Genomic DNA, 27,836 nt, shown 5'->3' with positions numbered 1-27,836 from the left:
ACAGGAAAGTAGAATATTATCTAAATGGTGGCCGATTAGGAAAAGGGGAGATGCAACGAGACCTGGGTGTCATGGTACACCAGTCATTGAAAGGAGGCATGCAGGTGCAGCAGGCAGAGAAGAAAGCGAATGGTATGTTAGCATTCATAGCAAAAGGATTTGAGTATAGGAGCAGGGAGGTTCTACTGCAGTTGTACAGGGTCTTGGTGAGACCACACCTGGAGTATTGCGTAGTTTTGGTCTCCAAATCTGAGGAAGGACATTATTGCCATAGAGGGAGTGCAGAGAAGGTTCACCAGACTGATTCCTGGGATGTCAGGACTTTCATATGAGGAAAGACTGGATAGACTCGGCTTGTACTCGCTAGAATTTAGGAGATTGAGGGGGGATCTTATAGAAACTTACAAAATTCTTAAGGGGTTGGACAGGCTAGATGCAGGAAGATTGTTCCCGATGTTGGGGAAGTCCAGGACAAGGGGTCACAGCTTAAGGATAGAGGGCAAATCCTTTAGGACCGAGATGAGAAAAACATTTTTCATACAGAGTGGTGAATCTCTGGAACTCTCTGCCACAGAAGGTAGTTGAGGCCAGTTCATTGGCTATATTTAAGAGGGAGTTAGATGTGGCCCTTGTGGCTAAAGGGATCAGGGGTATGGAGAGAAGGCAGGTACGGGATACTGAATTGGATGATCAGCCATGATCATATTGAATGGCGGTGCAGGCTCGAAGGGCCAAATGGCCTACTCCTGCACCTATTTTCTACATTTCTATGTTTCTAATGCCACATTGTAACAATGTCACAGTTTTCAAGAGAGAATTAGATTTAGATCTTAGGCCTAAAGATATCAAGGAATATGGGGGAAAAAGCAGGAACGGGGTACTGATTTAAGATGACTAGCCATGTTGAATATTGAATGTTTATTTATTCATGTGTGTATATATTTATATACACACATGATGTATATTTATATCATGGTATATGGACACACTTATCTGTTTTGTAGTAAATGCCTACCATGTTCTGTGTGCTGAAGCAAAGCAAGAATTTCATTGCCCTATACAGGGACACATGACAATAAACTCACTTGAACTTGGATGGCGGTGCTGGCACGAAGGGCCGAATGGCCTGCACCTATTTTTCGATGTTTTCTATGTTTCTATGTAATGCCATCGATACTGATATTGCCTGATGACCTATTGTAAGCTCTCTCAACTGCAAGTGTTTCGCTTAGCATGCAAGACCATTACAGCCTTTTCTATAAACAGGTATACAAAATTGCAAATTATGCTTCACAAGCTCTGGGGGAAAAATGCAACTAAATGAATGGATACGTCAGTGATTGGAATTGCAATGGGAAAGTGTTCCTGACGAACTCAGAAAAGCCCAGTAATTAAACCGCTGACAGTCATGTTCTATGAGTAAGAAGGCCATTGAGCTCCTGGCAGGTTACCATGGACGTTTCTGCAAGGACACGAGTACTTTGCACTTTGGAGAAGTCTGCAATGGCAGAAACTGTCCATGCTCTTGTGAGTTGAAGGAATAATAAAGGCAGTTTGGGTGATCTCCAAAATGCAACAGTAAGCAATAAATTCTGACATGGCAGTGAACTGCAGTCCAGAATGTCTCCAAGGTTTGGAAGCTGAGGGTACCGTAACGTTGATTTCCAGCTCTCTTTGAGCTTGCAAAAGTTTGCACATCTTAGTGACACCAATGAATGTGTGACTTCAGGAGAAATATATTCATAAAAACAGGTTTTTCTGCGAGTAAATAAGAACTGTTGCTTTTCAGATCAATAAGGTTAAAAAACTCACTGCAGACATATTGTGGGTGGTACACATCTGTTGGTATCATTTGGAGTATGTTCTGCACTGAAAAAGTGCTAGTGCAAACAAATGTTCCACTACAAAGTCAGGATTCAAATTTCCCAATAGATGACTACACCCCCTGAAGTCAGAACAAATTCTGGGCTAACATCTACCTTCACAACAGCTTTTTAATGTTGTCACTATGCAAACAAATTGCTAGGCCAGGCTATCCAGGCTGTTTAGTTCCACGTTATTATCCTCAATGGCCATGGAATATGGTAACACATTACCTTTTGTGCATTGGATGTCTCAATCACCAGTGTGAGCATTGCTTGGTTCAGGCATCACATTATTATCACATCGCTTCTGTCTTGTTTTGATGACATTAAGTCCTGGTTGGCCCTAAACTTTCTTGGATTTAATGAAAAGAAGACAGAGGTGATTTTATTTGATCCCAATGGCTGCCGTGAACCTCCATTTGTTGATTTAGGTCCATTGTCAAGGTACGTGAAGCCAACAGTTGTGAACCTGGGTTTTAGGATGGACAGTGACTTTAAATTAGATCGCCAAATATGCGCGGTGGTTAAGTCCAGCTTCTTTCACCTAAGGAAGCTGGCGAAGGTGAAGCCCATTCTCGAGCGGCAGCATTTTGAGACAGTAATCCATGCCTTTATTACATCTAGGCTGGATTACTGTAACGCGCTCTATTTTGGTGTTGCTCGTTCTTCACTGGCTCGTCTCCAGTTAGTTCAGAATGCTGCTGCTCGCCTTTTAACAGGGACTCGAAAGAGGGAGCACATATCGCCAATTCTGGCCTCCCTACACTGGCTCCCGGTGCACTTTCGGGTTCATTTTAAGTTACTGTTATTTGTTTTTAAATCTCTGAATGGGCTCGCCCCGCCTTACCTCTCTAAGCTGCTCCACCCATACACTCCTGCCCGGTCCCTCAGGTCAGCTGGTCAGCTGCTCCTGGAGGTACCGAGGTCTAGTCGGAGGCTCAGAGGGGATAGAGCCTTCTCTGTTGCTGCTCCGGCACTCTGGAACACCCTGCCGCTGCACATCAGACAGGCCCCCTCACTGTCCATCTTCAAATCCAGTGTTAAAACGCATTTGTACTCCCTGGCTTTTGACCATGCCTGAGGCTTTGCTTCTGTTTGTGGTGTTTTTGATGTTTCTTTATTTTACATGTCTTTTCCTACTATTTCGTTTGATTGTTATTTTTGGTGTGTATTAACTTTTTTGTCAATGATTAGTGATGTACAGCACTTTGTTGCAGCTATGTTTGTTTTTAAAGTGCTCTATAAATAAAATTATTATTATTATTATTATATTATTAAATCTCAGGAATGATACATTTACAGTTAAATTGGACCAAGCCAGAATGCCTGCTTTGTCAACGTGGACTAAGTGGGCTGAAGGGCGTGATTCCATCCTGTATAGCTCTATGCCTCTATAACCCTATGAGAGGTCAGCAGCCAGGGACTTGTATTCTTTGAACCATAGGAGACTGATGAGTGATCTTGTAGAGATATATAAAATCATGAGGTGCATACATAAGGCAAATGCACAGTTTTGTTTCCAAGGGAAGTAAAATAAAAACTTGAAGACAGAGATTTAAGATAAGAGGATGTAGGACGGAACTGCAGACGCTGGTTTAAACCGAAGATAGACACAAAAAGCTGGAGTAACTCAACGGATCAGGCAGCATCTCTGGAGAGAAGAAATGGGTGACGTTTCGGGTCGAGACCCTTCTTCAAACTGGTGGATAAGAGGGGACAGATTTAAAAGGATCCAGAGGATGGTGCATATGGAATGAGTTGCCAGAGCAAGTGGTTGAGGCAGATAGAAAACCAACATTTAATAGATATTTGGACAGGTGTGTTTACCAGGAAAGGTCGGTCAATGTGAACAAAACGGCCCTAAAGGTCTGTTTTCGTGGGGGGGGGGGTGTGGGCGGTGGGGGAGGGGGGAGGGGCGGGGGCGGAGGGGGTGTGGGGGGGGGGGGTGGGGGGGGGGGGGGGGGGGGGGAGGGGGGGGGGGGGGGGGGGGGGGGGGGGGGGGGGGAGGCAGAGAGCTTGGAGAAAAGACAGGGGTTGTGGGGGAGAGGGGGATATCACGGGGGTGGGGGTCAGGAGCCAGCTAGGAGGACCAGAGGGGAAGGGGCTGGAGCTGGCGGTGCGATGGGGACTCACAGCGGGAGCTAGTCGTTCTCCTCCGCTGGGATCAGATTCTCCACTTTCCGTTTGGCGACATCTCCGGCACCGGGCCTCTTCCGGTCCCTCCGAAAATTGTGTCAGGTCGGAAACCTTTGCTGGCCATCCTCAGCTCCAGTAAAGATGCAATGGCACAGGAAGGGGCAGAGAGCCTCGCGGAGTGACAGGAGTAAAGACCAATCCACGCAGCATTGACTGGCAGGAGAGAACTATCTGCGAATGCGCGATTTTTAGATTTTTAAACCTCGCTAACTTTTACAATAGACCACCGATCGGAACAAAACTTGGTGCACTCGGTGAGTGAGCTGGCAATAAATCGTCGCACTATCGCAAATAGAAAGATCGCACAAACCGGAAGAGCACAAGATCAGAGTTTTAGTTATGTACTAGACCAAGTGCAGTTTGCTCCCCCAACGCAGCCTTTCCCTACCCGTAGCCCCAACGAGAAACGTGGTCCTCCAACTGAAGATTCGAGCACTCAGCAGTGCGGCTGTTTTTAAATGGCGTCTTTGAGGCGAGAGGCGGGCGCCAGCAGCCGTTATGGTCGCTGGCCAGCAGGAGGCGTACATAAACACGACAAAATTTAATGAGGAGTGAATAATTGGAATTAAAAGTGAAATCTCTACCGAAATGGAAAAAATCTAGGCGTTTGTGGGTCTGGTGTTGGCATAGCAACGAATCAAAGGCTGGCATCCACAGGCTGGCAACCACAAGACAGGCAGAAACACACACACAGTTTTAAAGATAGATAGATAGATAGATAGATGGAAATGTTTTATTTTAGTGCAAAGCTTACCTCATTCAGTATGCTCTCCAAGGTAGGTGGTGTATCCACTTGAGGAATATCAAATTCTTTATCATCGATCTGCTCAACAAGAAAATTAGGTGTTTTATTTTTCTGCATATAAAGAAATAATGACCAGCAGTTATCACGTCCTTTTCAATAAAATTACAGCCAATTATGAGATTTTGCCTTTGCCCAGATATGCCTCCTTTTCTTGACCAAAGCCTCAATATTTCTTGTCAACCAGCACACGCTTCCCTTGCCCTTCTCTCCAACAGGAATTTGCACGTCTTGAACTCTCCGTATCTCAAGTTTAACAGCCTCCTTCAATCACTGTTGAAAGTTCCTAATGGCATCAAAAGTGACCTTGCCCCATTTTCGGACTTGAACTTTTGGCCCAGTCCTAATGTTTTTCATAATTACTTAAAAACATATAGAATTATGGTCAGTGATCCCAAACTGCTCCCCCACTATCACTTCAGTCAACTGCTCAGCATTATTTCCCAAGAGAATGTCAAGTTTTGCCCCTTGTCAAGTAGGGCCATCCACATAAGAAGTTATAATAGCCTAAACTTTAAAAATTCCACCCCCATCCAAGCCTTTAGTATTGTGGCAATCCTGGTCAATATTTTGGAGGTTAAAATGCCTTATCTTTTATTACTAAAATGCCACCTTATATTACTAAATCTCTGATCTTGACCGCTTTTGGCCGACTGTGCTGCGATTTCCGAGAGAACACCGGCAACTACGGCCGCCATTTTTGGCCACCTCGCTCTGAGCCCCCCTCCGCCGTATGAGTGCGGAGGATTTTTTCCGTCGATTAAAAATTAGAGAGATATTAATGTTTTTACAACATTCCCCATTCTCTCTGCTGCCCCCGCTGGCGGCAAGGGGAGGGACTATAAAACTAGGAAGTGTCGTGCCTCACTTGTCTCTGCCAGACCCAGGAAGCGAGAGGATCACGGCTCTCTGAGCTGCGAATAACACTGAACGCACGTCTACTCCACGGTGAGTCCCCTCAATGCGGCTGTAAAGTGGCTGCAGCCCTTTTTAACAAGTTTGTGTTCACAAAATGAATTTTGGTTGTCGGGTGTCTGCAGCTCAATTGTTTGCCTCGCCTTTTTTTAAAAGGTTTGCGTTCACAAAATGAATTTTGGTTGTCGGGTGTCTGCAGCCCAATTGTTTGCCTTGGCTTGGCTTTTAAAATCGTTGCAACAGTTGGATGCCTGCCCTAGCATCCATACGGCTCACAATGTCTATACTAGCCCTCTGGAAACCAGTACCTTCAGCACGCAACACCTAACATACTAGCGCAACAGACAGCCCCCCCCCCCCCCCCCCCCCCCCCCCCCCCCTCCCATAACCAATGGATCATATCTAAGTTCTGCAATCCCATCACATCCAGGTGTGAATGGTGGTGGACAAACGGACTCAAAGTGAGCCAGCTTCACAAACATCCTCATTCTCAATGCTGGGTGAACCTAGCACATAAGTGCAAAAGAGAAAGATTAAGCATCTGCAAGAAATTTCAGCCAGATGTGCCATGTGAATGATCCATCTCAGCCTCATCCATGTGGTCCCCATCGTGAAACTTACTACTCTTCAGCCAATACGGTTCAACACCATTTGTAACATTCAGATAATGAAACAGTTCACAAACAAATGCAGCATGACCCAGGTAATATGCAGTCCTGAGCTGAAAGGTGGCAAGTAACATCTATGTTACATAAATGCCACATAATGATGGTATTCAAAAAGAAAAATAAATCTAGCTATCACCCCTAACATTTATTGACAAGACCATCAGCTAATCTCCCACTATCTGTGAGTGACCTTTGACCAGGAGTAGACCTTTCTTAAAAAGTGGGATAAATCTAATGTTATCCCACTTTTTAAGAAAGGCGGGAGAGAGAAAACAGGGAATTATAGACCAGTTAGCCAGACATCGGTGGCGAGGAAGATGCTGGAGTCATTCATAAAAGATGAAATAGCGGCACATTTGGACAGCAGTAACAGGGTCGGTCCGAGTCAGCATGGATTTACGACGGGGAAATCATGTTTAACTAATCTTTTTGAATTTTTTGAGGATGTAACCAGGAAAATGGATGTGAGAGCCAGTGGATGTAGTGTACCTGGACTTTCAGAAAGCATTCGATAAGATCCCACATAAGAGATTAGTGGGCAAAATTAGGGTACATGGTAATGGGGGTAGAATGGCAAATGGATAGAAAATTCGTTGGCAGACAGGAAACAAAGAATAGAGATTAACAGGTCCCTTTCAGAATGGCAAGCAGTGACTAGTGGGTAACGCAAGGCTCGCTGCTGGGACCCCAGCTATTTACAATATATATTAATGATTTAGATGAAGGGATTACAAGTAACATTAACAAATTTGCTGATGACACAAAGCTCGGTGTGAACTGTGAGGAGGATAACAATAATAATAATAAATAATGTTATTTATGGGCGCCTTTCAAGAGTCTCAAGGACACCTTACAAAAATTTAGCAGGTAGAGGAAAAACATGTAAGGGGAATTAAATAAATAGTAGAGACATGACTAGTACACAAAGCAAATACAGAATTCAATACAAAACACAATATGAGTCAATTAATGCACAGATGAAAAAGGACGGCACGTGGGGCTAAGGATAGGCAGAGGTGAAGAGAAGGGTCTTGAGGTGGGACTGGAAGATGGTGAGGGACACGGAATTGCGGATCAGTTGGGGGAGGGAGTTCCAGAGCCTGGGAGTTGCCCTGGAGAAGGCTCTGTCCCCAAAACTGCGGAGGTTGGACTTGTGGATGGAGACTGTGGAATTCTCTGCCTCAGAAGGCGGTGGAGGCCAGTTCTCTGGAAACTTTCAAGAGAGAGCTAGATAGGGCTCTTAAAGATAGCGGAGTCAGGGGATATTGGGAGAAGGCGGAAACAAGGTAATGATTGTGGATGATCACATTGAATGCCGAATGGCCGACTCCTGCACCTATTGTCTAATACACAATGTGGCTGCAAAAGCAGAGATGAGTCACCTCCTGACTCTCAAAAGTCAGTCCGCCATCTACAAGGCTCAAGTCAGGAGTGTGATGGAATAATCTCCACTTTAACTAATCTACCTGGATGAGTAAATGTTTAACAACACTCACAAAGCTTGACACCATGCAGGACATAGCAGCCCATTTGATAGATACCCCATCCACAACCATTCACTCACTCCACCACCAACACACAGAAGAAGCATTTGGTACCATCTACAGGATGAAATGCAGCAACTCACCAAGACTACTTAGACAGCACGTTCCAAACCCACAACATCTACCAGCTGGTAGAACAAGGGCAGCAATAGCATGGGAACTATACCACCTGGAAGTTGCCCTCCAAGCCACATGTTCATCCCAATTTGGAAATATACTGCTGTCAATAGAAATCCTGCCAAGTCAAAATCCTGGAATTCTGACTATAATAGATTGTTGGGTTAATTCACACCTCAAAGACTGCAGCAATCAGGAAGGCAGCTTACTACCAACGAGGAATGAGTAATTAAATCTGCATCCCTTGAATGAAGAAAATAAATCTTTCAGAATGTTACAATCAAGCGGTTTGTTTCTGAAGTACAGTTACACTGAAAAACAGGGAGCGATTGAGCACACAGAAGGCTCCTATAAGCAACCAACATTAATGGTAATTTGTAGTGTTGATGATGTTGATCAGGAATCAATATTGGTCAAGGCACTGAGAATAATCCCATAAAAAGAAAAGTCAGTTAACACTCAGTCTGAAGAAGGATCTCGGCCCAAAATGTCACCTATTGGCATACAATAAGATGCTGCCTGACCCGTTGAGTAACCCCAGCACCTTGTGTCTATCTTCGTTGCAAACTAGCATTCTTCCTACACAGCCAGTTAACATTACAGATTGTAGACTCTTCACGATAACAACTCTGACATTTGTCCTTCCACAGATACTGCTTGACTGGCAACATCTCCACGTTTGCGGATGACACAAAGCTGGATGGCAGTATGAGCTGCGAGGAAGATGTTACGAGGCTACAGGGTGACTTGGATAGGTTGGGTGAGTGGGCAGATGCAGTATAATGTGGATAAATGTGAGGTGATCCACTTTGGTGGCAAGAACAAGAAGGCAGATTATTATCTGAATGGTGTCAGATTTAAAAAAAGGGTAGGTGGCAATGAGCAGACAGAAGAATGCTGCGCGGGTCACTGAAAAGTAAGCGCGCAGGTACAAACAAAGGCAATGAAGAAAAAAAGGGGTTATTGGCCTTCATTCCAAGAGGATTTGAGTTCAGGAGTACAAGGAGCTCTTACTGCAATTGTACAGGGCCTGGTGAGCCTGCACCTGGAGTCTTGTGTGCAATACTGATCGCCTAATTTGGAGGAAGGACATTATTATGTGTGCAATACTTGGGGAGTGGACATTATTGGCATTGAGGGGAGTGCAGTGTAGGTTCACCAGGTTAATTCCTGAGATGGCAGAACTGACATAAGATGAAAGAATGAGAACTGGGCTTGTATTCACTAGAATTTAGAAGGATGAGAGGGTATCTAAAAGAAAATTCTTAAAGGATTGTACAGGCTAGATGCAGGAAGATTGTTCCCGATGTTGGGGAGGTCCAGAACCATGGGCCACAGTTCAACAATAAGTGGTAGGCCATTTAGGACTGAGATGAGGAAAAACCTTTTCACCCAGAGAGTTGTGAATCTGTGGAATTCTCTGCTACAGTTTTTTGAATATCTTTTATTCATTGTTCTTTACATCATCACCCATATCTCTCCCATGACTTTCAGTCTGAAGAAGGGTCTCTACTAATCCGAGATTATTATTATCAGAACAATAAAATAATATTATCTAATTTATATTTTGTGATCATCTTTTAAATGGTGAATTAGGGAAGGGCACCTGTAAATGGGATTTAGAGGAGGGCACCTGTAAATGGTGAATTAGAGGAGGGCACCTGCAAATGGTGGATTAGAGTAGGGCACTTATAAATGGTATTTGGAGTAGGGCACCTGTAAATGGTACTGAGCATTGGGATCCAGACATCACGGAAAACTGGCCTCAGTTCCCCGCTCACATCTGGCAGTGCAGGGAGGAGGGTGTTGGATAGGGTACCCCCTCCCACGGTAGGGACTTTTTGAAATTTGATGTATTAAAATCACGTTTTAGTGCATTGCAGAAGTATAATTTCAATGTTTTTTGTTTGAAGTATTCTTAAGAGGTAACTTTTTCCACACAAAGGGTGATGGGAACAAGCTGCCAGAGGAGGTAGTTGAGGCGGGGACTATCCCAACATTTAAGAAACAGTTAGACTGATCGACAATAGACAATAGGTGCAGGAGTAGGCCATTCGGCCTTTCGAGCCAGCACTGACATTCAATGTGATCATGGCTGATCATCCACAATCAGTACCCCGTTCCTGTCTTCTCCCCATATCCCTTGACTCCGCTATATTTAAGAGCTCTGTCTAGCTCTCTCTTGAAAGCATCCAGAAAACCAGCCTCCAACACCCTCTGAGGCAGAGAATTCCAAAGACTCACAACTGTGTGTGAAAGTTTTTCCTCATCTCCGTTCTAAATGGCTTCCCCTTATTCTTAAACCGTGGCCCCTGGTTCTGGATTTCCCCAACATCGGGAACATGTTTCCTGCCTATAACATGTCCAAACCCTTAATAATCACGTTTTAATAAGATATCCTCTCATCCTTCTAAATTCCAGAGTATGCCATCCTAGCCTCTCCATTCTATCAACATATGACAGTCCCGCCATCCCGGGAATTAACCTAGTGAACCTACCCTGCACTCCCTCAATAGTCCAATAGTAAGAATGTCCTTCCTCAAATTGGGAGACCAAAACTGCACACAATACTCCAGGTGTGGTCTCACTAGGGCCCTATACAACTGCAGAGTGCCTCTTTGCTCCTTTACTGAACTCCTCTTGTTAGGAAGGCCAACATGCCATCTGTCTTGTGGACAGATGAGACAAAGTTTAACATATCAGAGTGATGGTAAGAGTAAAGTATGGAGGAGAGAAGGAACTGCCCAAGATCCAGAAAATATGACCTCATCTGTGAAACACAGTGGTGAGGGTGTTATGGCCTGGGCATGTATGGTTGCTGAAGTGTATCTTCATTGATGATACAACTGCTGTTGGTTGTAACATAATGAATTCTGAAGTGTCTAGACACATCCAATCTGCTCAAGTTCAAACAAATGCCTCAAAACTCATTGGCCAGAAGTTCATTCTATAGCAAGAAAATGATCCCAACCTTCTGAATTTTGTAGTCGGCGGGGCAGTACTCTGCATATAGCCAACTTAGACAATTTAACATTTTATCAAGCCAATTAACCTACAAACCTGTACGTCTTGGAGTGTGGGAGGAAACCGAAGTTCTCGAAGAAAAACCCAAGCAGATCACGGGGAGGGACGTACAAACTCCATACAGACAGCACCTGTGTCTCTGGCGCTGCATTTTGTTGTAAGGCAACAACTCTACTGCTGTGCCACCGTGACTGCTGAAGCATCAAAGGAGTTTTTCAAAGCTAAAAAATGTTACATTCTTGAGTGGCCAAGTCAATCATCCAATCTAAACCCAATTGAGCATTTTATATGCTGAAGAGAAAACTGACGGGGACCAGCCCCCAAAACAAACATAAGCTAAAGATGGCTTCAATACAGGCCTGGCAGAGAATCATCAGAGAAGACACCCAGCAACTGGTGACGTCCATGAATCGCAGACTTCAAGCAGTCATTGCATGCAAAAGATTTGTAACAAAATACTAAACATGACTACTTTCATTTATATGGCATTGCCATGTCCCAAACATTATGGTGCCCTGAAATGGGGGACTATGTATAAACACAGCTGTAATTTCTACATGGTGAAACCAAAATTTATTTTTTTTTAAAAGGCCTTTATTAAAATCTGACATGGTGCATTTTAACCACACATGATTTTTTTTCTATTACAAATCTCAAATTGTGGAGTACAGAGGCAAATAAATAAATGATGGGTCTGTCCCAAACATTATGGAGGGCACTATAACTCATCTAGTAGGGTTTCAATTCATTAAAATATAGTCCTATTTCAATCAACACACAAAATCGCAATACAAAAATCTAAATCAGGCCCTGCGTAAATCAATAAAGCAATAACATACTACGATTGTTTTGGACACAGAAATCCACACGACCGAAAAGATAAACAAACATGAGATCAGTGAGTGGGCAACTAACACGGAGGCTCTGCGGAAGTCACTGGCTCCTGGAGGTGCATGAAGAACTAGCTTAGTGTCTGCCAGAGTTCATGGAGACTGATGAGGATTTCCAGAAAGAACAATTAAATTCTTATTTGCTGCAGCACAACTGAATATGTAAACATAGTACACTGTAATATACATACACACATACTCAAAAAACAAACAATAGTAGTGCAATAATAATAAGTTTATTGAAGTGGTGAGGGGATGCAGGGGAAGGGACAGTAGGAGGGTAGAGCCGGGCAGGAGGAGGGTAGAGCCGGGCAGGAGGAGGGTAGAGCCGGGCAGGAGGAGGGTAGAGCCGGGCAGGAGGAGGGTAGAGCCGGGCAGGAGGAGGGTAGAGCCGGGCAGGAGGAGGGTAGAGCCGGGCAGTAGGAGGGTAGAGCCGGGCAGTAGGAGGGTAGAGCCGGGCAGTAGGAGGGTAGAGAGCCGGGCAAGATGAGGGTAGAGCCGGGCAGGAGGAGGGTAGAGCCGGGGCAGGAGGAGGGGTTAGAGCCGGGCAGGAGGAGGGTAGAGCCGGGCAGTAGGAGGGTAGAGCCGGGCAGTAGGAGGGGTAGAGCCGGGCAGTAGGAGGAGGGTAGAGCCGGGCAGAGCCGGGCAAGATGAGGGTAGAGCCGGGCAGGAGGAGGGTAGAGCCGGGCAGGAGGAGGGTAGAGCCGGGCAGGAGGAGGGTAGAGCCGGGCAAGATGAGGGTAGAGCCGGGCAAGATGAGGGTAGAGCCGGGCAAGGGAGGGCAAGAGGCTGGAAGCAGCTTAAGGAAGATGCAATGGGGCCGGCAGGATGTGCACTGAGCGCAGGGCAGGCGGTGTCCGAAGCGATGGGGCACTGCGCCCGCCGGTTCTTACCCCGTCGCCATCGCTCAGGTTGATCTGCGACGACGCTGACACCAGACTGTGTGTGTCGGGCGACTCCGACATCTTCCCTCCACCCCTTCACCACTTCGTGACCTGCAAAACCCCGCCCCGTCCCGACTCCGGCGTCACCACGGCAACCACGCCCCCTCCCCGTGCAACGTCACCACGGCAACTACGCCCCCTCCCCGTGCGACGTCACCACGGCAACCACGCCCCCTCCCCGTGCGACGTCATCACGGCAACCACGCCCCCTCCTCGTGCGACGTCATCACGGCAACTGCGCCCCCTCCCCGTGCGACGTCACCACGGCATACGTCATCACGCACACAGACCGACATCCGCCTCGAGAGCAAAGATACCAAAGATCAAAGATCCTATAGCAGGATCTTTGCCAAATATCTTCTTTGGTATGGGGGGGTTGCACGTAAGGTCACTGGGTCATAGGGCTCGACGCACGGAGCCGCTAAATCCAACTGGAGGACATCCGTCACTTCCGGTATATGTTATTAATGCAAGAAACACGTACTTTCCTACCTGTTAAAAAACACCAAAATGTTGAATTTTTGCGCTGAAAAAAATTGTGGGAATCGGGGTAAGTGTGAGAGACATGTACCCAACTTTAGAATTCCAAACGTGACGCGAAATGAAGGTATAGAGAAGCGAGAACTGAAGGGACTACAGCAGCTAAAGTGCTTGGTAAACATTGTAAATATTGGGAATTATCGCGTTTACTCACTGCTCAAGTAAGGCATTATTTGTGTTTTTTCTTGATTCCTTTGGTATCTAAAAATTCTCAGAAGTGATAAATCTGGCTGTAAATTTTTCTTCAGATGCGTTTTCATTTTGTATGTAAAAACCCACTTGGGAATTATGGGCGATTTAAAGCATTTACAGCCAGATTTATCACTTGTGAAGCTTTTTAGATGCCAAAGAAATCAAGAAAAAACACAAATAATGCCTTAGTTGATGTAGTGAACAAATGGCCAATGTTCGCCAAGCACTCTGTCTGTTGTTGTCCCTTAAGCTCTTGTTTCTAATTACTGTAATTTCTCCTCACTTTTGGAATTCTGAAGTAGGCTAATTGTCTCACACGCTTATCCCGATTTCCATAATTATTTACAGCGCAAAGATTGACAATTTCAGCGGGTTTTAACGGGCCCGCTACGCTGGAAACAATGGTAAGTGCCTACCTGCAGTTCATCGCGTGTAATCCATTTGGAGTAGCGTAGCAACAGTATGGGTCATGGGTCGTGACCCGACTGCCGTGAAACCTCCCTATACAAATGATGCACAGGTCTGAGCTAAGATCCTGAGCTAAGACTGGGATGTTAAAGCCGTTACGGAAATCAGGCTAAGGGAGGGATAGGACTGGCAACCTCATGTTCCAGGCTACAGGGTGAAATGGAGATGGGGTAAAAGGGGGAGAATTGCTTTTCTGATTAAGAAGAATGTCACAGCAGTGGTCTGAGATAGTATTGAAGGATCGTCCAGAGAGGGTATATAGGTGGAGCTGAGAAATAAAAAAGGACGATCACCTTTTTAGGATTGTACTATAGGGCCCCAAATAGTCAACAAGAATTAGAGAAAGAAAGATGCAATACTATTAGGATTTTAACTTTCTCATTGTAATCCAGGACTGCCATATTCAAAGACCTGAGATGAAGTGAAATTCAACTGTGTTCATTAAGTTTCCTCAGGGAATATGTAGAGGTTCCTACAAAGGAAAAGGCAAAGCCTGACCTACTCTCAGGTGATTAATGGATGAATCACAGGTAAATTAAGACTGGCTAATGTTGTGTCTTAATTTAAGGGCTGCAAAGACAAACCTGGGGACTACAGGTCATTAAGACTAATATGTGTGGTAGGAAAGTACCTAGTGGAGTTTGAGGAATAAGATAATAATAATAATAAATTTTATTTATGGGCGCCTTTCAAGAGTCTCAAGGACACCTTACAAAAATTTAACAGGTGGAGGAAAAACATGTAAGGGGAATGAAATAAATAGTAGTGACATGACTAGTACACAAAGTAAAGACAGAATACAATTCAAAACACAGACCGGCTGATGTGGATCTGAGGGACCGTGAGGGTTGGTAGGGGGAGAGGAGGTCAGTGAGATATGGGGGGGCCAGATGGTGGAGGGCTTTGTAGGTGAGGATCAGGATTTTGCAGGTGATCCGGTGGGAGATGGGAAGCCAGTGAAGTTGTTTGAGGACTGCAGAGATGTGATGCCAGGATTTGGTGTTGTTGATGAGTCGGGCGGCTGCGTTCTGGACCAGTTGGAGTCGGTTGATGTAGGTGGAGCTGATGCCAAGGAGAAGTGAGTTGCAATAGTCCAGTCGGGAGGAGATGAAGGCATGGATGAGTCTTTCAGCAGCGGGAGGTGTGAGAGAGGGTCTGAGTTTGGTGATGTTGCGGAGATGAAAGAAGGAGGTTTTAAAGACATGGCGAATGTGAGGCTCAAGGGAGAGGGTGGAATCAAAGATCACGCCAAGGTTGCGGGCCTTGGGAGATGGGGAGACAGTGGTGCCGTCGATGGTGAGAGTGGGGTTATTGATTTTGCTGCGTGTGGCTTTGGAGTCTATGAGGAGGAATTCTGTCTTATCGCTGTTGAGTTTGAGGAAGTTATGTTGCATCCAGGTTTTTATAGCTGACAAACAGGAGTTGATATGAGAGGGGGGGGGGGGGGGGGGGGGGGGGGGGGGGGGGGGGGGGGGGGGTTGGGGGAGGGGTGGGGGGGGGGGTTGTGGGGGGATTAGGGGGGTGCCGAGGTAGATCTGGGTGTCATCGGCGTAACAGTGGAAGTCCAGGTTGAAGTGGCGGAGTATCTGACCAAAGGGGAGTATGTAGATGATGAAGAGGAGGGAGCCGTGTACAGAGCCATGGGGAACGCCTTGAGTGACTGGCTGTAGCAGTGGTGTGGTTTGTGGAGAGAGATGAAGTGGGATCTGTTGGAAAGGTAGGAATGGAGCCAGCTGAGTGCAGAGCCTTCAATGCCGAGGTCTTTGAGTCTGGTGAGCAGGATGTTGTGGTTCACTGTATCGATGTAAAATATACATGCATTTGGAAATATAGGGGTTGATTACAGATGGGCAGTATGGTGAATTGAATGTGCAGTTAGTAGTTAAGGAATATGATATAGTTGAGATTATGGAGACATGGCTCCAGGGAGAACAAGGCTGGGAGCTAAACATGCAAGGGTATTCAATATTCAGGAAGGATAGACAGAAAGGCAGAGGTGGTGGGATGGCATTGCTGGTAAGAGGAGGTTAATGCAATAGCAAGGATTGACATTAGCTTGGATGCTGTAAAATCGGTATGGGTAGAACTGAAATAGCCAAGGGCAGAAAATGCTTATTGGAGTTGTATACAGACCACCAAACAGCAGTAGGAAAGTTGGGGATAGCATCAAGCAGGAAATTAGGGATGCGTGTAGCAAAGGTACAGCAGTTATCATGGGTGACTTTGGGGTGGAAGATTGCAACCTTCACATGGTCCGCCCTGTTTCGACGAATGCAATCAAACACGCCATACGCAAGAAGAAGATGGGTGACTTTAAGCTACATATAGATTGGGACAACCAATTTGGCAACGCTGAGGAGGAGGATTTCCTGGAATGTATACGGACCAATATGTAGCAATGTTACAAAATTTTGAGATTTAAAAAATCAAGTCTGCAATTTATCCCATCAGATAAAGCATAAAAAGAAGTTTCATTTGACACCTAATTCACTTTCATATCTTTAGTATTAAAAAAGTTATGGTCATTTTCATACTCGGAAATTAGCATCTTGTTCCCTATTGCTTTTGCTTTGACTTAACACAAAAGCTTTGATCGAGGACAGTCAAAAGCCCATAACTTTCTTAACAATTAAGAGAATGGAATGAAACTTTCAGTTATTATAGGGTGATTTCACGAAAGGTCACTGGAGCGTAGATCCGCACCCACGTGACCGAAAATCTCAAGTGGAGGACATGCTAGACATCCGGTACATGTTAGTGGATGGGAAAACATGCACTTTCCCACCCATTAAAAACATAGAAAACGGCCAGGTTTTGATCTGCAATTTATTGTGCCAGTCGGGGTGACCGTGAGGCACGGCTACCTAGATTTTCAGTTAAAAAAAAAGATAGAAACTAAGGTAAATTAAAGAGGGAGCTGAAGGTGCCAATCCAGCGGAAGTGAACAGCGGACATTTGCCGTGGAGGTCCAAAATATCGGGAATTATTGCGTTTGCTCGCTGAATTTCATCAAAAGTAAGGCATTATTGACGTACCATTTGACCCTTCCAGAAAGCCCCCCACCACCACCACTGGCCACCGATATTGGAATTGGTGGAGAGGTGGAAACATTGCGTTGGTGGACCAGCCCTCCCATGTGATGCTGGGACACAACGGGTCCCACTTGGTCTAGTATTAACTGTTTCTCCCACCTCTCTCAAACGACTGTTTCCATCACTTTCTCGTTTTATTACTTCAGATTTCACAGCACCTACAGAATTTAAGTTTTGACGCGTCTTGATCTGAAACGTCACCGATCGATGTTCTCCAGCGATGCTGCCTCGCCTGCTGAGTTATTCCATCATTCTGTGTCCTTTTTTTATTTCGTGAAGGTATTCCCTGGCTTAAAGCAGATCAACGATTAAAAATACCATGTGGTGCTGAATAAAGAAAGGTATCAAATTGAAGATTCGTGTGTGCAGATAAATTAGCTTATTTCAACTTTCCAACCATACACCGCGTTAACGGTAAAAAATCTACCGAGGTTACGAACATCTGTAATTGCATAGAAACGCTAGCAAATACTTCAGGCAACGGCTGGAATAAACCAAGGGGGAAATTTTAATGGCATTTGAGCAACAAATCCAAGAGCTGCGGAAAAGCATGCGTGAAACTGTAACTCAGTTTAAATCGGCATCGAAAATGAATTAGAAATGATAAATGTTGGTGATGAAAGAAAACAAAAACGACTGGATTACTGCAGCGATATTGCTTCACGCTTCATTTATCGTATGCTTCACACAATCAATGTTTTAGGATTTAAAAATGTACAACCACAATTTTCACGAATGTACCATTTGAATAACATTGAATGCAACGCGAAGAATCGTGAGTACAGACGAAAGTAAAAACATGGGCTGGTCATACCGATCACATGATGGTCAACCTAGGCAACCAACAATAGTTTACATTTCCGCTTGTGAAGCTGATGGTTTCCCGGGCTCCTCTTACTGAGCACACGGTGCTGAACACAACGAGCACGGACTGCCAAAAGAGACGCATTTTCAGACTATTGGGGACGACAGCACTTCCATCAAGGTACTCTCAGAGCATCCCAAAAATAACCTTCTCAACCCAGCGCAAAACGGTTCTCCATTTTCTCCAGAGATGCTACCTGACCTGCTGAGTTTGTCCAGCAGTTTATGTCATTTGTGTCTTTCTTTCTTTCTACAAAACAGTATGTGCCCTTCTCGAAATCTTAGATTTTCTCGCCAATGTCCATTGTAGATATCAGCAAAAGTCTGCGTTAATCCCGCAGTAGTAGCAGCGTTTCATAGTTACGTTTTATGACAAAGGTGTCAAGATCAATCACAATTGAAAACGAGACTAATTAAAAATTACCAAGACTAAGAGGATTGTCATAGTAGGGGATTTTAACTGTGCCAATGTAGACTGGGACTGTTGTAGTGCCAAGGGGTGGAATTTGTCAAGTATGTTTAGGAAAGTTTTATCAAGCATTAAGTAGAAAGGGTGGGCAATGCTTGACCTATTCTCAAGTAATTGGGCAGGGTAAAGTGACTGAGCAAACGCAGTTATATTAACTTTAAAATATTTATGGATAAGGACAAGGCTAGTCCACTAGTTAAAGTTCTAAATTGGGGTAAGGCCAATGATGATGGTATTAGGCATGAGCTTGCAAAAGTTGATTGGCTGAGGGCAGAGGCATCTGGAAAGTGGAATGCTTTTAAATGTGTGATAGTGAGAGTTCAATGTATACATGGTCCTGTGTGATCATTTCACGAATTTGAGTTTTATGAAGAAGTAACGAAGAAGGTTTATGAGGATAGATGTGGTATATGAACTTCACAAAGGCCTTTGATAAGGTTCCGCATGGTGGGCTGCTCTGGAAGGTTAGATTGCATGGGATCCAAGGGGAGCCAACTAAATGGTAAAGAATTGGCTTCATGGTAAAAAGCAGAGAGTGATGGTGAAGGTTGTTTTTCTGGACTGGTGGGTTCTGACTTGGGGTATGTCGGGAATTGGTGCTGGGGATTGCTATCTGTGGATTATATCAATGATTTGGTTGAGAATGTACAAGGCAGGATTAGTGTTTTTATATGATACTAGCCAGAGCTGCCAATTCTCACGCATTGAGCATGAAAATCATGCAGTTGGCCCAATTCTCACGCTCTCATGCTGATCACAAATTTCTCACGCTCTGTCGTGAGAAATTCTGTGATCAACGAGAATTTCAAAACTAATATCAACCGGGTGCTGTGGATGTTGGAGAGCCGGGGTGGACGGAGGGATGGAGGGAGGGATGGAAGCAGAAGCAAAAGCGACGGCAGATGCAGATGGGGAGCTGGGGCTGGCGAGTCATTCGCTGCATGGAGCAGCATCAGTGCAAGAGTCCCGGGCCATCGGAAGCGTTGTGCCGCTGCTGTGAAAGTCTCTGCGCTGAATTTGCCCTGGTGACCGGCATGGACCAGGCTGCGGCTTAGTGCATCCCGGAGGACAACCAGTGGCTGCTGGAAGTAGGTACCATGCACTGGGTAGAAGCGGTGGAAGATAGTGGCCTTGAAATGGGGGTGGTTGCTTACTAGATTTCCACTTACTGTGCAGGAAAAATGTTCCTGATGTTGGGGGAGTTCAGAACCAGGGGTCACACAGGTCAAGAATAAGGGTTTGTCCATTTAGGACTGAGATGAGGACAAACTTTCTTCACCCAGAGAGTTGTGAATCTGTGGAATTATCTGCCAGGAAAGAGGTACTGATTTTAGATGAACAGCCATGATCATATTGAATGGCAGTGCTAGCTTGAAGGCCCGAATGGCCTATTCCTGCACATATGTTCTATGTTTCCATGCTTGTATATGACAATAAAACTCCACCACTTGATTTTGAAGCATTCATGCATGGTGGAGGTATAATGTAGTCATAGTGATACAGTGTGAAAACAGGCCCTTCGGCCCAACTTGCCCACACCCGCCAACATGTCCCAGCTGCACTTCCTCCTTTTGGTCCATATCCCTCCAAACCTGTCCTATCCATGTATCAGATTTCTGTCATATGATCTATCTTCACTAAGATCTGTCTTCACTAAGGAGGATACAAACAATCTTCCTGATATAGCAGTGGCCAGAGGATCTGGGGTGACAGAGGAACTGAAGGAAATCCACATTAGGCAGGATATGGTTGGATAGTGTGATGTGACTGAAGGCTGATAAATCCCCAGGGCCTGATGGTCTGCATCCCAGGGTACTTAAGGAAGTGGCTCTAGAAATCATGGATGCATTGGTGATAATTTTCCAATGTTCTATAGACTCAGGATCAGTTCCTGTGGATGGGAGAGTAGCTAATGTTATCCCACTTTTTAAGAAAGGCAGAGGAAAAAAGAGGGAATTATAGATCAGTTAGTCTGACGTCGGTGGTGGGGAAGATGCTGGAGTCAATTATAAAAGATGAGATAGCCGAACATTTGGATAGCAGTAACAGGATCGGTCCGAGTCAGCATGGATTTACGAAGGGGAATTCATGCTTGTCTAATCTTCTGGAATTTTTTGAAGATGTAACTAGGAAAATGGACAAAGGAGAGCCAGTGGATGTAGTGTACCTGGACTTTCATTAAGCATTTGATAAAGTCCCACATAGGAAATTAGAGGGCAAAATTAGGGCACATTGGTATTGCTGACATGGATAGAGAAGAGGTTGACAGACAGGAAACAAAGAGTAGGGATTAACGGGTCCCTTTCAGAATGGCAGGCAGTGACTAGTGGGGTACCGCAAGGCTCGGTGCCTGGACCACAGTTATTGAACGGAGCCAGGGAAACACTTTTTCTCACAGAAAGTGGCGAGTCTGTGGAATTCTCTGCCTCAGAGGGCGGTAGAGGTAGGTTCTCTGGATGCTTTCAAGGGAGAGCTAGATAGGGCTCTTAAAAATAGCAGTCGGGGGGTATGGGGAGAAGGCAGGAAGGGGTACTGATTGGAGATGATCAGCCATGATCACATTGAATGGCTGTGCTGGCTCGAAGGGCCGAATGGCCTACTCCTGCACCTATTGTCTATTGTCGATCAGTCTAACTGTTTCTTAAATGTTGGGATAGTCCCCGCCTCAACTACCTCCTCTGGCAGCTTGTTCCCATCACCCTTTGTGTGGAAAAAGTTACCTCTTAAAAATACTTCAAACAAAAAACATTGAAATTATACTTCTGCAATGCACTAAAACGTGATTTTAATACATCAAATTTCAAAAAGTCCCTACCGTGGGAGGGGGTACCCTATCCAACACCCTCATCCCTGCACTGCCAGATGTGAGCGGGGAACTGAGGCCAGTTTTCCGTGATGTCTGGATGCCAATGCTCAGTACCATTTACAGGTGCCCTACTCCAAATACCATTTATAAGTGCCCTACTCTAATTCACCATTTGCAGGTGCCCTCCTCTAATGGATAAGGACAAGGCTAGTCCACTAGTTAAAGTTCTAAACTGGGGTAAGGCCAATGATGATGGTATTAGGCATGAGCTTGCAAAAGTTGATTGGCTGAGGGCAGAGGCATCTGGAAAGTGGAATGCTTTTAAATGTGTGATAGTGAGAGTTCAATGTATACATGGTCCTGTGTGATCATGGGATATCATTTCACGAATTTGAGTATTATGAAGAAGTAACGAAGAAGGTTTATGAGGATAGATGTGGTATATGAACTTCACAAAGGCCTTTGATAAGGTTCCGCATGGTGGGCTGCTCTGGAAGGTTAGATTGCATTGGATCCAAGGAGAGCCAACTAAATGGTAAAGAATAGTAAGATTAAACGAGAACTTACCAGTTTGAAGTTTGATCTTTATTTTATGTGGAGGAACGTTGAGGGAATACGTTAAAGAAGCCCGCTACGACGCATGCGTGTCATCCTTCAAAGCAGCGGTGTGAGGTCACAGATACACTATAATGACCTAAAATAATAAGATTATTAAAGAGATACCAGTTTAAGATATGACCATTCGAGGGTGGGAGCGGAGGGCACGTATTCCCTCAACGTTCCTCCTCATAAAATAAAGATCAAACTTCAAACTGGTAAGTTCTCGTTTAATCTTACTATTTTACTTCGGAGTCACGTGAGTGACTACGTGAAAGATTTCAAAGCTCTGTGACCTCATGCCGTGGAAACGAGTCCATGCTTCACAACTGCCTTGGTAGTTAGGGAGAAATTGTTAATTATATTCCAAACATTCATACCAATTATTTAATGGCAATGATAAATAATATCTAATTAATTCAAATCATAACCCTGTATTCTTCAGGGATAAATTATCATACAGAACTTCAAATGTTCCCCGAAAACGTTCCCATACTGCTAACTGGTTTGTTATAACATATCTGAAACGTTTTCTCCGACAACCATCCTGCAATCCTGAGGATTTGGTCCATGGATACATCAAGGCGTTTTGCTGCGGATGTAGCTGCAGCCCTGTCTTAACCCATATTTCAGCCACCGCAAAATGGTCTGAGTTATACTCTACGGTACAGTTTCTCATAGCTGATTAAACGCCATTTCCTTGCCTCTGATAGCCTTAGTACTTTCACTGTATAACAAAACGTGCTTCACTATACAGAGGCGTTTGTCCTCCCGGTAGGCCATCAATTCTATGACCTGCCCCGCTGATCCTGGCCTATTTTGTTTAATAATACGGTCCTGGATCACAAACCCCAAACTTCCTGCCGCCATAGTCAAGCCATCCAGTCTTACTTTTTGCAATAACTGGACATTATGCGCTGTGACTAGCGCCATCAGCATTACCATTACTTAGTTAGTTTAACCAGATTTAATGCTGTAGCCGGCGACCAATTCCTTAGCAAGGTCAAAACCACACTTACATCCCAGATATAGTTGTATCTTATTTTTGGTGGCTTGGTGTTAACATTGCCTCTTAAAATTTTAACTATCAGAGGATGTGATCCCACAGACTGTCTTACTGTTCCTTGCCACCAATAACTTGACAATGCACTTCTGGCACTATTCACAGTGCTGTAACTCAGTCCTCCATAGTGCAGGCTGGTGAGAAACTCTAGCACCACCGGAACACCTTATTTCTGTGGTCCAGAAGGTTATTATGGCAGTAATTAGTCCATTTTTAATATGACCTAAATACTGTTTTTGTGTAAACCTTCTTTGTGCTGCTGTGATCATGTCCACAGTTCTTTTTGATAGCCCCATGTTTTTAGAGTCTATAACCTACTAAATCAATATTTTCTATGGCATGGATAGCTATCCTCAGTTACTGGATGCACCAGTAACTTAGGACTATGTCTTACAGTTATACATGGTTCCAGCACCATGTCCTGTACCCCGGGAAACCATAGTTGGGTAAGCCAATCAGGTACTAAGACATCCCAGATGCCGATTCCTGTTGAATTTCCCTTAGTACCCAATTGATAAAGTAGAAAAGGAGGAAATACATAAATGAAATCTTTCCCCCCCCCCCCCTAGTGCAGTGAAACAGCATCTGTAGCTTCTGCCTCAGGAACTGGTACCAATGATACATACCTCGGTAACTGGTGATTCAAACCTGGATGCAATTCTAATATCCGGCCTTACATACTTTACTGTGATTTCAGCAAATCCCGTTTTATCCAACATCCATTCAGTACTTTCAATAAATTTTCGTGACCTGGTGTCTGCCACTGAATTAGTATCCCTGGTAGATACGTAGCCGATAACCAAATATTCCTTTGGACACACCATTGCCAAATTGAATTTGCCAATTCATCACAAGATGTTGATATATTTCCACCCATATGACTTATATATGCCACCACCGAGGTATTATCTATCTACCATCTAACATGCTGCAGTTTCATTCCTGAGCAATAAGATTTTAGCCCATGAAATGCACTTAACATTTCTAAGTACTTATACCCTTAGTGTTAAGTAGGTTAGCTTCTTGTATATTCCATCTCCCCCATAGCTCGAGATGGTATCAGTTGTACCGTAACCAATTGCACTGGCATCTGTTTGTAATAGCACAGACGGGTTTTGAATAACTATTGGGTTGGAGCAATACTTAACATTGTGTTCCCAACATTGTAATTCTTTTATAGCTTCTATTGTTAGCTCCATTGGCCAAAATAAATGGCCTCTATAATTTTGAGCCCATTGAACTCTGTGGCTTTCCCTATTAGTAAAGTCATTAACATATTAAATGTGTTAATGGTGTCAATTTTGACTTAAGTGGATGGACAATGAATCCCAGCTGTTCAAACAATTGTTTAGTGGCAACCACTGCCTAACATGCCAATTCATAAGTTATTCCCACAATAAGTATATCATCCAACTATGCCATTACTCTATGATTTTGGTGTTGCAGCAATCCCAAAGCTGGTTTAAAATTTTTCTCCTGTTGGATATTGAATAGTAAGGATCTTGAAGTTTAATACTTGCCATAAAGTAGCCTGCTGAAAACTAACTCTTTAGCACTGCTAAAAGTATCCATTTTTAAAATGAATATATTGCACAACATTGTGAAGCGTTTATAATCCATAATAATACGGCAACCCCCATCTTTCTTATTTCTAATAAATATGTTTGAGACAACATCCTGTTGTTCAGGTTTGGTTTATTCCATTACCCTTTTAGTAAGCATGTATATCTGTCCGGTTTATGTTGTACTGGAGGGTTTTGTTTGTGTAGAAACTCTATCAGATATCCCTTAAAACTGCAAAGGATATATCTGTCCATAGATATATTACACCATGCTTCCACATGAAGTTGCAATGTCCCTCCAACTTCCGTGCTCCCTATTAATGCTGGAGCCCCAAATTCACCTACCTCCATGGTTATCGGTGGTAACCCAGTTATTTTCTTGGTTTCATTCGTGGTTGTGGAGGGCCTAAAGGTTTAGGTTAGGGTAGATGCTGACGTAGAGGTTTTTGCATCTTCCACAGTGGTCGTCCCGGGCCAAACCCTAAACAGGACGCTGCTGCTGGGTACCTCTGCCCAATTCTTTGTAGTATAATTACAAAAAAACTACCTCTCTTAGGATGCACATAAGGTTAATGTCTTCCCCAGATATCCTTTGGATGCTCTAATCAGCCCCAAAGTCGAGCCTCCTCATCCAATTCTTTAACATGTTTGGACAGGTCTCCCCCAAATAACAGGGTCTATAGCCCTTTGCTTACATAGTATAGCGAACTTAGGGCCTAGAGCTGGCTGAATAGCCCTCTTTCTAATATATTTAGTTCAAACTGCACATTGCAAAAATAGTGCTAATGGCATCCTTGTGGTCACTAATTATGTCCACCTTTTCTAACATGCGGGCCAAAGCTGTTATGCCCGCCATGAGACCTTACAGAGTATTTTGGATTTTAATATCCCGACTCCTAACGGCCTTCCCAACATGTCTGCAAGTGCACCTGTAACACTGGCTACATTAAGAGCACCACAATATCCCGGGGTATAAATGCCTTGCCAACACTTCAGCAAAAGTATTAGCTTGAAGTTGATGGGTGGACATATATTCAATACTCACAGCCATCCTTTTTGAGATCATTCTCAGTGTGTTCCTGCTGGCAGTACTGGCTCATCATGTTCAGCAGGTTGTTTTATCCCACCCTTCAATAGGGGAAGGTGGCTCCATCACCTGCTCAGATTTTACCCCGTCAGACCTTCCATACCCTCCTCAGAGGCGTCTGATATTTCATGCAGCCCTTATGGGAAACTGCTGTGGGACTTATATTTTTTGCCCACTGTGGCTATCCACCAATCCCGGAGCCTGCCACTGTGGAGAAATTTACTCCAGCAACCGCTCCAGCCGAATTACATGCTCTCGGGCACTAGTCGTCGCGGGTGCTTTAATATATCGGACCGCTCCTGCCGACCTTGGTGCTCTCGGGCACTAGTCGCACGCGGTTTTTCCCACAGCCGGTCCCCATGCCTACGGGCACTGGTCGCTCCCGGCCTCCCGATATACTCATGCTGCTCCTCATGGTCCCGGTACTCACGGGCACCTCTACCCATTTAGGGTGAAGTTTGGCACTTGCTCCCTTATGGGAGATGCTGGTGCCGACATTCATTGCTGCCTGCTGCTGGTCATTAAACAGCAGCGATTCTGTGTGGCGGCGACTTCAGTTCTGTACTGACGTCCGTGGCTGGCTGCCTGCTGTTCAGAACACAGCAGCAACGTCTGTGGCTTTGCCCTGATGTCCTTAGCTGGCTGCCTGCTGCTCTTCAGAATACGGCAGCAACGTCTGTAAAGAAACAAAGGTAAGGGAAATTTGTTCTTACCTGTACTGGTTCTCAGCCTGCCGTTTGGGAGGAACGTCCTTCCTCCCGCAGCCCCACGGACCCCGTAGTGTAGGTCCTTGGGCTGCTGTCCCAGATGTCGGCTGACGGCTACGGAGTACTCCTACTCTCGTCCCGGTCCTGCAGCCGCTTCAATCGGCTCCGGAGCCGCTAGCGACTGCATCCAACATAGACTCGCCTGAGTCTGGAAACCCCCGGGACGTATTGCTTCGCTTCCCGCTCGGCAGCAGTGAATCTTGCCGGTGCGGGGAGCGACGTCGGGCACAGCTGTTTCCTCTCCGGAGGATTCGCGTGCCATCGGCTGCTGCTGGCTGCTGGCTGCCCGCTGTCTCCGCGGTTCTCCCCTCCAGCTTTCCCGCAGCTTCTTGCATTTCCTACCTGCAAAGGTAAGTGGGAAAAATTTTGCAGTCTCTTACCTGCTTCTTTCCACTTACCTCTAGGGAGACATCGTCTCCCACGTCTGACTCGTTCAATGCGTGTATGCGATATGACACGCATGCGTCGTAGCGGGCTTCTTTCACGTAGTCACTCACGTGACTCCGAAGTAAAATTGGCTTCATGGTAAAAAGCAGAGAGTGATGGTGAAGATTGTTTTTCTGGACTGGTGGGTTCTGACTTGGGGTATGTCGGGAATTGGTGCTGGGGATTGCTATCTGTGGATTATATCAATGATTTGGTTGAGAATGTACAAGGCAGGATTAGTGTTTTTATATGATACTAGCCAGAGCTGCCAATTCTCACGCATTGAGCATGAAAATCATGCAGTTGGCCCAATTCTCACGCTCTCATGCTGATCACAAATTTCTCACGCTCTGTCGTGAGAAATTCTGTGATCAACGAGAATTTCAAAACTAATATCAACCGGATGCTGTGGATGTTGGAGAGCCGGGGTGGACGGAGGGATGGAGGGAGGGAGGGAGGGATGGAAGCAGAAGCAAAAGCGACGGCAGATGCAGATGGGGAGCTGGGGCTGGCGAGTGTTTGCCGGGCTGGCGAGTCATTCGCTGCATGGAGCAGCATCAGTGCAAGAGTCCCGGGCCATCGGAAGCGTTGTGCCGCTGTTGTGAAAGTCTCTGTGCTGAATTTGCCCTGGTGACCGGCATGGACCAGGCTGCGGCTCAGTGCATCCCGGAGGACAACCAGTGGCTGCTAGAAGTAGGTACCATGCACTGGGTAGAAGCGGTGGAAGATAGTGGCCTTGAAATGGGGGTGGTTGCTTACTAGATTTCCACTTACTGTGCAGGAAAAATGTTCCTGATGTTGGGGGAGTTCAGAACCAGGGGTCACACAGGTCAAGAATAAGGGGTTGTCCATTTAGGACTGAGATGAGGACAAACTTTCTTCACCCAGAGAGTTGTGAATCTGTGGAATTATCTGCCAGGAAAGAGGTACTGATTTTA

The 27,836-nt window shown here is 45.1% G+C and overlaps 2 protein-coding genes across 6 annotated transcripts in view; one reads left to right on the top strand and one right to left on the bottom strand.

The window, feature by feature from the left end:
- vps8 (VPS8 subunit of CORVET complex) overlaps positions 1 to 13,032 on the bottom strand; it is a 434,442-nt gene extending 421,410 nt beyond the window's left edge. The window contains exons 1-2 of the mRNA XM_055638558.1: positions 12,915 to 13,032; positions 4,816 to 4,884 (exon numbers count right to left, since the gene is read on the bottom strand). Coding sequence (XP_055494533.1) covers positions 4,816 to 4,884; positions 12,915 to 12,986 — 141 coding nt within the window. The 5' untranslated portion in view covers positions 12,987 to 13,032. The remainder of the gene's footprint in view (positions 1 to 4,815; positions 4,885 to 12,914) is intronic.
- A 4,250-nt stretch (positions 13,033 to 17,282) lies between these two features.
- Positions 17,283 to 27,836, top strand: part of nme9 (NME/NM23 family member 9) — a 141,725-nt gene continuing 131,171 nt past the window's right edge. For 3 of the 5 annotated variants that reach the window (XM_055638550.1, XM_055638551.1, XM_055638549.1), the window contains exon 1: positions 17,283 to 18,242. The gene's annotated coding sequence lies outside the window, so the exon portion shown is untranslated. The remainder of the gene's footprint in view (positions 18,243 to 27,836) is intronic. The other 2 variants (XM_055638548.1, XM_055638547.1) reach the window with 1 other exon arrangement.

Source organism: Leucoraja erinacea, chromosome 7, assembly GCF_028641065.1.
Source record: "Leucoraja erinacea ecotype New England chromosome 7, Leri_hhj_1, whole genome shotgun sequence".
NCBI classification, from domain to species: Eukaryota; Metazoa; Chordata; class Chondrichthyes; order Rajiformes; family Rajidae; genus Leucoraja; species Leucoraja erinaceus.
This window is presented reverse-complemented; position numbering and strand designations above follow the sequence as displayed.